This window comes from Trichosurus vulpecula, chromosome 9, assembly GCF_011100635.1.
Source record: "Trichosurus vulpecula isolate mTriVul1 chromosome 9, mTriVul1.pri, whole genome shotgun sequence".
NCBI lineage: Eukaryota > Metazoa > Chordata > Mammalia > Diprotodontia > Phalangeridae > Trichosurus > Trichosurus vulpecula.
In genome coordinates, this window is record NC_050581.1 from 192,217,622 (window position 1) to 192,229,925 (window position 12,304).

The window sequence follows — 12,304 nt, forward strand, 5'->3', positions numbered from 1 at the left end:
GTCTCTCATGGGAGACACTGGGACAGGACTGCCCAGCACGGTGTGCCTTCATCAAAGAAGGTGCTCCATGAGCAGAGCAGAATTGCAATAGCTCAAAAGAAATGAGATGAGCAAATTTAGAGACGTCCCTCTAAATGTTCACATGGACCATTGGTGCCCAACCTGTGGTAGAGCCTTCTGAGCTCATATTGGTCTGATCAGCTGTGGTCAGACACACTGTGCCTTGACCCTGACATAGCGCTGTCATTTTAATCCTCTTTGAAAACAAAGGACTATGACCAACCAACCATATTGTCAAAATATTTTGGAGACACCCTGTTTCCTAGAGCTAAAGCCCAGCAAGCAGGCTGTGCCCTGAACTTGGCATAACAACAATCCTCTGCACTGTGGATGATCGCACCCTCTGGCAAAGTGTATTGGACCAGGTGTTCACTCTCTCTACTTCCCAGGGACCTGACAGCCAACATCCATCACATCTCTGACATACTCACAACTGCTGTTCCTCGTACTGTACTCCTGTTCCCATCACAGAACTCTGGTTCTGAGCCCCACAGAGTAATTATGACCCTCAAGACCCGAAACAATACAGGACTCATGGAAATGGTAACCTAAGACCTAAAAGTCATTATGTCATAGTCCAGCCCAGTATGTATATAAGCACTGTCTATACCCCAACATATTTAAGCCCCCCTACGCGGGAAGACTTCTATTAGCAAGTGTTTTCTGACACACCTCCTCTGACCTACTCTGTTTAGGCTCCAGCCATTCCCAGGTTAGAGACTGGTCCAGTCTGGACTGCGTTCAAAATTCTGTTGACAATATGTACACACACCCGTGCACATATACACTGCTCTTTACCCTTAGAATGTAAATTCCTTGAACATAGGGATTATTTCATCATTTTTGTATCCCCAGTCCCTAGGACATAGGTGATTAGGAAGAAGCCCATTCTACACTGGAATATCCCTAATTGTTAGGGGATTTAAATTACATTGAGGGAAAAGGTGCCTCCCAGCAACTGAGAGAGCTCCTGGTGCTACTCTCTAGTCCAGAGCCAAGCAAAGTTAAGTCAGATCTCTCCTGCACAGCACAGTCCTTCAAATAACTGAAAATAGCTAGTATATCCCCATTTGGCATTCCACCCCCGCTACGCTCTGACTAGGGCGGAGTATGGCCAGCCTCTCCAGCTCACTCCCACTGTGCTTCTTTTAGTGAAAATAAAGACCTCATCAGCTTTTTGGGTGGCCCCATCACACCCTGAATACACACTGAGCTCACAGTCTACCTCGTATTAACTACTGCCAGCCCATTTCTCAGTCATCTATCCTTTACAAATTGATCTTTTCCTACAAGCATCAAACAACATACATTTCTCTACTGAATTTTGTAGGGAGACAAGCAAGGTTTTGGCAGGCCAAAAGGCAGCACCAAAGTCAGAAAATGCATAATAATGGCAGGAATATGGAAGGAGAGGCTGGGGACCTAACAGGTTTCTTGTCACCCTTCCTTAGGTTTATTGGCACATCAATACGTTGGGGGAAGGTGCATTTTGGGAGCAAAGGGGAGCCACTTTAATCCAGTTTCAACCAAGCTTCTATGGGGTTTGGATGGGTAGAGTTTTTGAAATGGCTTTTAGGGACATAAACTTGGGGATTCCTGTGCAAAGGAACTTTCCAACTCCAAGCCATACAGTAATCTTGGGGCAGGAGCCTCAAGCATGCAATAAGAGAAAACAGTCAAAAGAACAGATCTTCTCTTGGCAGATCGTATCTGCATGCTTTTGCTTGCTACTTGGCTGGACATGAAGGGTTGAAGCATTTAGCTATGTACTAACAGGGCTTTAACCTTCCCATCCCCAGTAAGTAGAGCTTCCTATCTGCCACACCCCAGCAGGTAGACAGAGCAGTGGAGACATCCCACCCAGCAGAGATTACAGGATGGAATCAAGAGACCCACTACCCAGCAGAGAAAACAGACACCCAACAGAGGCTGTATGATGATGTTTCGGAGCGGCTAATGATCCCTACTGGTCTTTTCATGTTCCCTTCTGCTACTCTCTGCTGGGCAATGTGTCATCTCAGTTAGGCATGGGGTCACCTTCGCTGGGCATTGTGTCTCCACTCCCCACGGGGTATGTCCACTGATCTCATCATCACCAAATTGCTTTTGCTGCCATCTTCTGGGCTCTGGGCTCCCTTGCAAGGAGGTACCAGTCAAAATAAATGGATGCAGCCTTCAGGAACTCAATCTCAACTCCTCAAGGGCATCTTACTGTTGAGAGAGCAGCTGAAGATAAAGCTATGCCATGAAGAATACATGGTCACATAAGTGACCATGACTTCCATCTGTATGAGACGGCAGACCAAAAAGATAAAAAGTTATTGATATATATATACTAGGCTAGTAAAAAAAAAAAGGCATCATGTTTAGAGCTGAAAAAAATATAGTTCCATTGGTTGGCTCCTACATCCTTATTTACATCCTGTAAATTTAACCTCTTGGAGTCTAAAAGGAGCACACACAGATATAAGGAGAAACTCTCTGCCCTCGAAGTTTTCCAGCATGGCAAAGTGGGGGTCACCCTTATTAGCAAGTGCAATGATTCAATGGCCTGAGGTCCCTTCGACATCAGAAATTCAATGATTTTGCTCCAATTGCAATTCCCACTAGAGTCAGTGAGTTTCATAGAGAAAGAAGGTTCCTCAACAAATAGATGGTCACTCACAAAAGGAAGACAGTATAGAATGTGGCTACCTACCTAGGCAGCAACTATCCATCACTGGGAAAATGGCTCAAGCCATGCTAATCACCCCTGGGATCACAGATCTAAAGCTAGAAGGAAACTGAGAGACATTCTCATCCCCTAAATCAATGTAACCTGCAAACATGCATTAAATGCCTACTATGTGCTAGGCACACACACCACTCCCGTCAAACATTCTTCTAGGTTGTTATTGTTGGTATTCAGTCATTTCGGTCATATCCAATTCTTCATGACCGCATTTGGGGTTTTCTTGGCAAAGATACTAGAGTGGTTTACCATTTTCTTCTCCAACACATTTTACAGATGAGGAAACTGAGGCAAACAGTGCTAAGAGACTTGCCCGGGGTTACACAGCTACGAAGTGTCTGGGATCATATTTAAACTCAGGCTGTCCTGACTCCAAACCCAGCACTCTACACGGTGCACCACCTAGCTGCCTTCTTCTTCTAGGTTAGGGAAACATGCCATGCTCAGAGTTAAACAGATGTACAAAATAAAGACAGTGATTTGGAGAGTGCCCCTTGAGGGCAGGGACTGTTCCTTTTGGTTTCGGATCCCTTCACCCTTCCTGGCACATAGCGCTTGTTTAATAAACACATCTTGACTGTCTAACTTCACATTCAAAGAGGGGCAGAGCAAATTAGGAAAACACTGAGGTCCAGCACCCTCAGGCGAGGGCGACTTCCATGACTTGATTTTCCATCTCCCAGCTTTCTTCCGAGGCGTTGTGCCCTGGGGTGGCTCCGGGGCCACGAGGTCCTCACCGGGACTGCTTGTGTACCCACAGCTAAGTACTTTAGTAAGGAGTGCCATCACAGAAAGAGCGGTCGAAAGGCACTTCCATTCTGCCCTCAGGGGCATCAGCTGCAAAAGCGGGGAGGTGGACGAGATGCCCCTAAGGCCGCTTTCGGCTCTAGATCTTTTCGTGCCCTAAGGACACTCTCCGTAAGTGGAAGCTGAGAATGAATGTAGTAGTTTTCTCTAATTATTTTCCATTGGATTGAACTGACATTTAGAAACAGCCCCCCCACCCCGCACGCCCCCGCTTAGAAGTCTTTCCCAACTCTAAACTGCCCAAGGGCAGGATGCTAAGCCCGCACTATATACAGGTCCCTAGCATTTACCCCTCCCAGGGCCATTCAGGCACTCCCTCCGCCCCTTTGTGACCCGCATGTAGCCCAGCCCCGGCGTCAGGCTTCGGACGCATGCTTCACAAAGGGGAAAGGGCAATACCCCGAGATGCCCAGGACTGCCCGCCTCCGGCACTCACACTAACCGCAGGTTTCCACTTCGGCCTCTCCTCCCCTTCCCCTGGGGGACGATCCCTCCTTAGCCCTCCCCCCTTTCCTCCCTCTCCCCACCCTCTCCCCGCTCAAAGGCTCTACTCTCTTCCCAGCCCATAGGTTTCCCCGGGGCCACAGCCTGAGCAGCCCTCGCTCCCACTCCCTCTTCTTCCCCGTCAGCCTACAGGTCCCACGAGCTTTCTATAGCTCCCACCTCCCCTTCAAAGGCTGCCTCTCCTTCCTTTCGCCTAAACCTCGCCCCCCATCTCCCTACCCCAGACCTCTCTGCCTCCCTTCCAGACTACACCCAAACTTGAAGGTCTCTTCTCTTCCTCCAGCTCCCCCAGTCTAGGTCTCCCCACTCCTCTCCATCCTCTATTTGGACCCTCTTAAGGTCCCAGCCTAGGCCTCACGCCGCCTCCCCACCTCAGCCCTCCCAATCTCAAAGATTCTGAACCCCTTCTCCCTCGGCATTAAACATCCAGGGTCCTCTACCCCCGCTCCAGCTTTAGGGGGTCCCTTCCCCCCCTCTGCCCCGCCCACTTTTAAGGGTCCCCCTTCCCTTCCCCACCTTCCAGCTTTAGGGGATCCCCCTCCCCAGCAGCCCCCTAGTCCTAAGCGAACCCCACCTCCGTCCCCGCCCCCCTCCTCCCTAGGGCTCCCCTGAGCTCCCCACGCCCCTCCAGAGGGGTCGCCCGTTCTCCCACTCCCCCGCGCTGCCGCGCCCCATCCCATCCCCCCCCAGGCAGCTGGGCCCCCGCCCCCTCGGGTCCCCTCCGGGGCCGCCCGCCCCCTTCACCCTTGCTCCCTCCCCCCGCCCCGCTCCCCTTTGGACCTGCGCTGCCCCCGCCCGCCCCGCTTCGCCTCGCAGTGGGCCGCGCCCTGGCCCCGCCCCCAGCCCTACAACCACCGCAGGGCCCCGCCCCCGCGGTTCCTCCCCCCGCTCTGGACCCGCCCCCAGGCCGCGGCCCTCGCTGATCCCTTCTCTCTCTCTCACGCCCTCTGCCGGCGACTGTCCTCACGAGGCAGCCCGGTCCCGCGGGGCCGCCCAGGAAAGGAGGCGGGACATCCGCCCTCCTTTCCGGAAGTGACGCGAGAGTGTCAACATGCAAGATGGCGGCGCATCACAGGCAGAACACGGCGGGGCGGCGGAAAGTGCAGGTGAGGGGCGCTGGAGGCGCAGCGCGGGGACCTCCATGGGCCCCCCCCAGCCCGGGCACCTCCCGAGCCCCGCGGGCCGGGCCCCACCGACCCAGTGCCGAGGCCTCTGCGGGGGGGGGGGGGGATAAGGGGGGGCGGAAGGTGGGGGGAGGCGGGAGCGGAATCAGGCCGGCCTGGGCCCAGCGGCTCTGGCGCGCCCGCTGGGGGTCTGGGGAGGGGTCTGGGGGGCCCGGGGGGCCGCAGCCTCGGGCGCCGCTCTTGTCCGTCCACCGGCCCCTTGGGCCGCTGGGCCGCGGCCGCCCGTGACCGCAGCCTCTGACCTGGAGGCGCCCCCAGAGGTCACCGACCCCGGCCCCTCCCCCACCCGCCCTGGCCCCGGGAGGAGTCCACGAGAACCGGTCACCTCCGCCTCCAGAGCCGGCCGGCCATCTGTCCACCCGTCTGTCCTCCTCGCGGGGGCTGCTCCCGCAAACGGCCCCTCCCCGTGGAGGCAACTGTCACCCCCGAGAAGCCCCCGGGTCAGGGGGAGGCCGAGGGCCACTGTCCACGTGTCGGACCCTCCCCCCAGCCCGGCCGCGATGGCCAGCGAGGTCCGGCCACCTGTCCGGGTCACCCCGAGGTGGGGCTGGGTCCGTGCGTCCTTCCCCCTGGGCTCGGCCTTGTGTCCCAGCCCGGTGTGTGTGTGCGTGCGTGCGTGCGTTTGTACCCCATCGCCCCCCATCTAAGCCCGCTGTGTTTGTGTATCAGCCCCCCCCCCCGCCCCCGTGTTGCTGGCAGCAGGGACTGGGTCCTACTGAGTGCCCAGGTGCTGCTCACACACAGGGATGCCGAACCTTGCTTGATCCTCTAGGCCAGGTAGTAACCGGACAGGTGTTCTGCCACATGCGGTCTCTTCCCGGCGCCCCTCGGTGCCTTCTGTTCCTTCTACAGATGTGTCTTGCTTAAGTGGACTGAGGAGCTCTAAAGGCAGGAGGCCAAAAAAGCCTCAGCTTTGGAAACCCGGCTACAACTTTTACTCAGCAAACATTCCCTGTTTCCATTGTGTGATGTCCCACGTGTGGCCTTAGGACCATTCATTTAAACAGTTGGGTTGGGGGAGAGTTCTTCCATTTTCTTTTCTTTTTTTTTTTTTGGTAAGATTCTCTTCTCACAGAAAACAGTTCCAGCTTGTGTCTTGCTCAGTCCCAGTAAGGCCATGAAATAGGCAAATGTATTTTAATCTCTCAAGTTAGGTGACATATCACACAGAACCATTAGGCTGCTGCCCGCTGGCACTGTTTCTCAGGGTGGCAGTGATCTTACTCAAACCCCACTCTCTGCTTTATTAACTGTAACTATCATTGAGAGAGCTTGGGAGCCAAGGCAGGACACTGGAAGCATCATTCCACTGTGCACAGAGTCCCAACCATCCATCCATCCGGGCTTTCTCTTCATAGAGTTCTCTCTGCCAGGAATGCCTTCCTGACATCCTGAGGAGAGTTAGCTGCCTGGATGTCCACTCCCTGAGGTCAGGCATCCCCCACGATATATCAGCATCATAGTGTTGAATGGACAAAGATCCCTAATTAAAACAGAAACTCTTAATTAAATAGCAGAACAACAAGTGAACAGATGTTCATCGTGCATGCTGAACATCAGCCCTACCAGAGCATTAATTTAGCAGTAACTTGGTTTATCGAATGTCTTACATCTTGGCATGTTTGACGTGGGGTGGGATCACCCTCTCACAGCAGAAATCATGACCTCCCATAACACCCGGCAGATCCAGGCCCTTTCTCTTAAGAGTTTCAGGCAAAGCCCAAGAGAAGCTCAGGTCAGTGGTTATTTAACAAGAGAAGTAAGAGAACTCTTTCTTAAAAGATAGGATTTACCTAAGTTTATCTTTAGACACAGGTACAATTATAACAGAGGGGAGTTTTTCCTCTAGTTGTATTATTATTATATTAAACTTCTGTGACAACTCTAACTCTAAATATGTCTGCACATATGCCTGCTTTTGGAACCCGATAGCATTTTGCTAAAAATTTAAATATGTGCTTGCTTTGTTTAGTGTGATTAATACGGATGCTATTTTAGGTTGAGAATATGTTTATGTAGCTACTATTGATACTTGGCAAAAAAAATCATCACTTTGAACAAAATTTAATGTACGAAAAAAGGTTATCACCATTATTCTTAACTACTGCATTATTTTTTTTTTACCTCAAAAGCATTCACTAACACAAAAATTTTGGGGGGCATTGTTAAATGATCATTTTGGGGGTGGTAGGAAGCCGTGAGTGTCATGTGGGATGTGGGGGTGAAAAAATTCTATTAGTTACTTTTCATTGAGAATTTTTTAGTCTATTTGATGCCTGTACCAAGAAGGTTCCATTCAGTTACTAGTTCATTTGCTAGCAGGCTTCTTGCTGCGTTGTTTTTTTTTTTTAATGTTCTGTTGTCTAGTCTCGTCGTTTGTTGTCTCGATGGGTCTTGGAAGTGCCACAGCTGGCTGGCTTTTAAAAAAATTCTGTTTCTAACCGATTGGAACCATGGTGCTAGATGTATTGCAGGCACTCACTAACAGAGTTTGGTCTCTAAAGTTCACTGGAAACAAGACCTTCTCCTGCTACCAAATGGGTTTTGTCTCAGGGATGAATTAATCATCACTGAAAATGACTGGACAAAGTATTTATTAAGCACCAAGTGTGTGTCAGGCCCTGCAGATACGAAGACAAAAAAGAAACAATCCTTGTCCTCTAGGGCCTGATGGATAATATGCAAATATATGCAAAATAATGGGGGTGGGATCATAGAAGAGTGGTGTCAAACTCAAATAGAGACAACTCCCCCCTCCCCCCCCCATCTGTACATAAAGATGTAGGCTGCAGATTGACTGTGTTCTAAAATATATTTATGTTTTATTGCACTTTTGTTTATTTTCAATATTTCTCAATTACATTTTAATCTGGCTTGAGGCCATGCTCAGGTGTGTTATAAGCCACATGTACCCTGCAGCCTTTGGACCCAATGTTTGACGTCTCTGATGTAGAAGGTAGATCTGGAGTCGAGGTTTGAAGGAAGCTAGGGATTCCAGGAATCCACACAGGTGAGGAGGGGGCACCTTTCAGGTATGGGGAGCAGACAGCAAAGAGATAGGAGACAGTGTCCTGTGGGAATTACAGCCAGAAGGTCTCTGTATGTAGATGGCCACAGAGCTCATGAAAGAGAAGAGGAGGGTCCAGAACAGTCTTAGGATACAGCCAAGAGTGAAGACTAGAAATCATTCAGGGTGGCCTCTGAGGCAGGAAAATGTGTGACCCATGACCAGGCAATACTCCATGCAGCCCTTGGACCACGTTTCAGAGAAGGTGCTGACTTAGAAGAAATTTCCCATCCTGGAGTTCACTGTACCATTGAAATCCTTGGGTCCGTGTGTGATCAGGAAGAAGCCTAAGGAAGCCTTTACGAGTCATCTTTAGTTGAACAAGTTAATTGAATGAATGAATGAGCATTTATTAAATACTTACTAGGTGCTAATGTCTGTGCTAAATTCTGGGGATACTAGTGGAAAAAACAAGGACAGTCCCTTACCTCAAGGAATTTGCGTTCTAAGTGCAAGTCCCCACATGAGGGAGGGATGGCCAGGGAGGACACTTTAGAACGTCACAGGGATGATGAATAGGATCATAGTGCAATAGAGGGACACACTCCGTCCAAAAATAATAAGCGAGTTGCTTTGTTCATGGTTCTCAAGCTGTGGGAGAGAGGAAAGGAGAAGGGTTTGAAGTTCTGAACACTCTTAACAGTCTGTTGGCAGGTAGCAAGCAGCACACACTAAGACCTGTAGTTATCTCAACAAGAAGGCAAGTCCATAAGAGACCACTTACTGTGTTGCTCCCAGAGAGGCCACACCTCTGAAAGTATCATTTTTTTTTAAGGGAAAAGCTATATTGTCATCTATATCATCTGAAAACTACCTGATGATAGGCCTCTCTTGGGTTTTCTGTGAGCCGGATTTTTGGGGAAGGGGCCACCTAAAGTTGAAGCAATGGCGCCCTCCTTGTGTGATCCTTCTCTGGGTCCCGGTGGTGAGGGCAGACGGCTGCTCGGGTCCCTTCATCTCTAAAGAGTGAATTCTCCCTGAGTGTTTACTGGTGCTGGCTCCTGCTCTAAAGGTGTCGCCTGTGTGTGATTCCAGTAGTGAATGCTCCATAAGTGAGTTACAAAGATCCCTTATTTACAGCTTGAATCTGAAACACAGAACTCCGATTTCTTAGTAATGATAAAGTTATAAAATGGCCTTTTTTTTTGAATGAAGAAGAATTCTGTCATTCAGGCATCACTTTTTCTTTGTTTTATATTTTACCATCATGGAATAAACTTTTTAAATTTACATTTGATCTTGGGAAGCCATCTAATCCAAATTCCTATCCAGTACATGAAACGTACATAGCATTTTACGGATTTCCTTACAGCATTACTTTATTTGGCCTCAAAACAGTCCCATCAGGTAATGCTGTTAGGTATTATTGTTATTATTGGGTTGGGGGGCAGGGTGGGAGTGTAGGCAATCAGGGTTGAGTGACTTGCCCAGGGTCACACAGCTAGTAAGTGTTTGGGGTGGGATTTGAACTGAGGTCCTCCTAACTCCAGGGCCAGTGCTCTGTCCGCTGCACCACCCAGCTGCCCCACTTACAACCACCCTTAGGTTTTTTCAATTTTCAATTTCTAGATGAAGTAAATAGAGGTGAGATAGAAGGACTTGTTCAAGGTCATGCACATGTAAGTTACTTAGCCGGAATTTGAACCCACACCCGCATATCTCATGTCATCTCCCATCCCCGCCACAATATTTCTGTTAGATCCCAGAATCTCCAAACCTCAGAACTGAACCAGACTCCCCTCTGTGATAATCTGACAAGTGGCCATCGAACCTTTGCCTTAAGATTATCCATTGAGATTTGTGCCTTACAGGAAACACTACATTGAATTTTTAATTTTTTATAATGAAATAATCTTTCTTGAGGTTCATGGCCATCCTCAAAACATTCCTGCTAACCATGCTGCCCTATGGCTGGCCTGAAGTACAGCTAGTGTAAAGCTGAAAAAAGAGGTCTTTAGGTGGAGCACTGGCCAGCTTCCCTCCACCCCAGGGGCAGCTGTTGCTCCAGTGAAGGGAGCTTTCCCTTTGCAATTTGACAGAGGGTTCCATTTGTTGGAAGGAGCTTAGACTGGGGAGAGAATCACCGAATCTAGCCTGCCAGTCTTCACTTGAACACTTCTGATGTCAGGCAGCTCACTATTTTTGTGAAATAATTTAATCCATTATTCAACAAGTTCTAATTGTTAGGAAACCCTTGCTTATGTTGAGTTGAAATCTGCTTCCCATTGACTTCCAAACATTGAACCAGCTGTGTGTATTGAGACTTAGAATATTTCAGAAGTCATCAATACTTGAGCTACTAAATGAATCTATCGGTAAAACCTTTTTGAAAGACACTGGGCATGAGGGACTAAGTTGAGAGCTAGATTTCATTTTTGCCTTTTCTCATTTATATTACTTGGGTGTCAGTCTAAATTACTTCTTACTCTCCACTAAAGTGAGTGTTTTTGGCTAGTACTGGGTAACAATTTCCCACACTTGGCTTTGTTTTGTGCAAGGCACCCCTGTGCTCTAGCCTCAAAAATATAGCAGGAGCTCACCAGTTATGCCAGATCCTTCCTGCTGAGAAACACAAAGGTTGTGGGCAGCAAGAGAGGAGCAGATAGATGTGCCTCCTGACCAGCAATCGTCAGTAAAAAGTATTCCAGGATGAGAGCATTTGGACGATGGTCCCTTGGAGTTTTTTATAATGGAGTTCACCTTAAATCATTAGAACGCTGCAATCAATACAGGAAACTTTGAACTTGGACCAGTGGTGCCTTAGAAATGAGACCACAGTAATGCAATTAATGCTCTTCAGTTCTTCAAAGGCTGTGAAGGGGCCAAAAGGAGGAACTTGGTATCCCACAGTTGGCTGAGAGGCAAGATGTTGTTGCAGTGGGGGATGGGGAGAGCCAGTGGACTTCATTCAACCTCTCTGCTAGAGGAGGAGCCTAGGTGGAGCCCTAGTTTATCTTTCAGAAGATAGAGGAGGAGGTAAGCAGGAATACTGTTATTCTGGATCTGTCTCTGACATAAAAGAAGGAACTGCTTAGTGAAATGACAGAAACATTATGTAAGGAAGTAAGTGATGCAGGTTCAGGCATAGTCCTGACTTGCACCCCAGAATTGAGGAGAGCACATTTCAGAGAAAAAACAGATCCCATGGCCTGTACCTCTTAAAAAATCTACATTTCTGTTGGTACCTATTTTTATATTGCCTAGTTTCTCTATGTCTCTCCCTCAACCCCTCCCAGGGGTCCCATCCCATATCCAATCCAGTCAACATTTATTACATGCCTACTCTGTGCCAGGTACTGCGCTAATCCTGGGAATACAATTAATAAAAAAAGAAAGACAGTCCTTGCTCTCAAAGAGCTTACAGTTTAATGGCAAGAGAAACAGCACGCAAAAGGAGACCAGGCAGTCATGGGCAATCTTGTTCCTTGGACTTGAAACGAGGAGGAGCAGAGGGTGGAGCGAGCCCCAAAGTCCAGTTTCTGTCCTCTCTAAAGGAAGGCATTGGGAGGAGTTTGCTGTGTCACCACCCTCCAGTCAGAGGGGAGAGGAGGCTGAGGGAGGGAAGGAGAAAGAGGAGAAGGAAGAAGAAATGAGAAAGAAAAAAACAAACTATCAAAAACATCTTGAGATGTGTGCCATTTTCCATATCTGTGGGCCTCCCTGCTCTGCATTGGGGGAAGGGAGTGGGACAGCTTTGGGACCTACCTTATCTTTTCTCTTTGGGTTGTTCTCACCATTTACATTGTAGTCATTGTGTCTAGTTTTCTCTGCTTTCTTCACTTTTTATCAAATCATTTAAGTCCATTCTTCTCTGCATTCTTCATATTCATTTTTTTAGGGCACAGTTATATTGGGTTGTATTCATGTGCCACAGTTTGTTTTGCTACTCCCCAATCAATGGGTGTCGACTTTGTTTCCAGTTCTTTGCTACGATAAAAAGTGCTGCTATAA

The 12,304-nt window shown here is 48.9% G+C and overlaps 1 protein-coding gene across 2 annotated transcripts in view; it reads left to right on the forward strand.

Moving 5' to 3' along the window:
* The first annotated feature begins 4,032 nt into the window (after positions 1 to 4,032).
* WDR48 (WD repeat domain 48) overlaps positions 4,033 to 12,304 on the forward strand; it is a 52,802-nt gene continuing 44,530 nt past the window's right edge. Inside the window, exon 1 of one of the 2 annotated variants that reach the window (XM_036738028.1) lies at positions 4,033 to 5,208. In XM_036738028.1, the coding sequence (XP_036593923.1) occupies positions 5,161 to 5,208 (48 nt within the window). In that variant the 5' untranslated portion in view covers positions 4,033 to 5,160. The remainder of the gene's footprint in view (positions 5,209 to 12,304) is intronic. The other variant, XM_036738027.1, reaches the window with a different exon arrangement.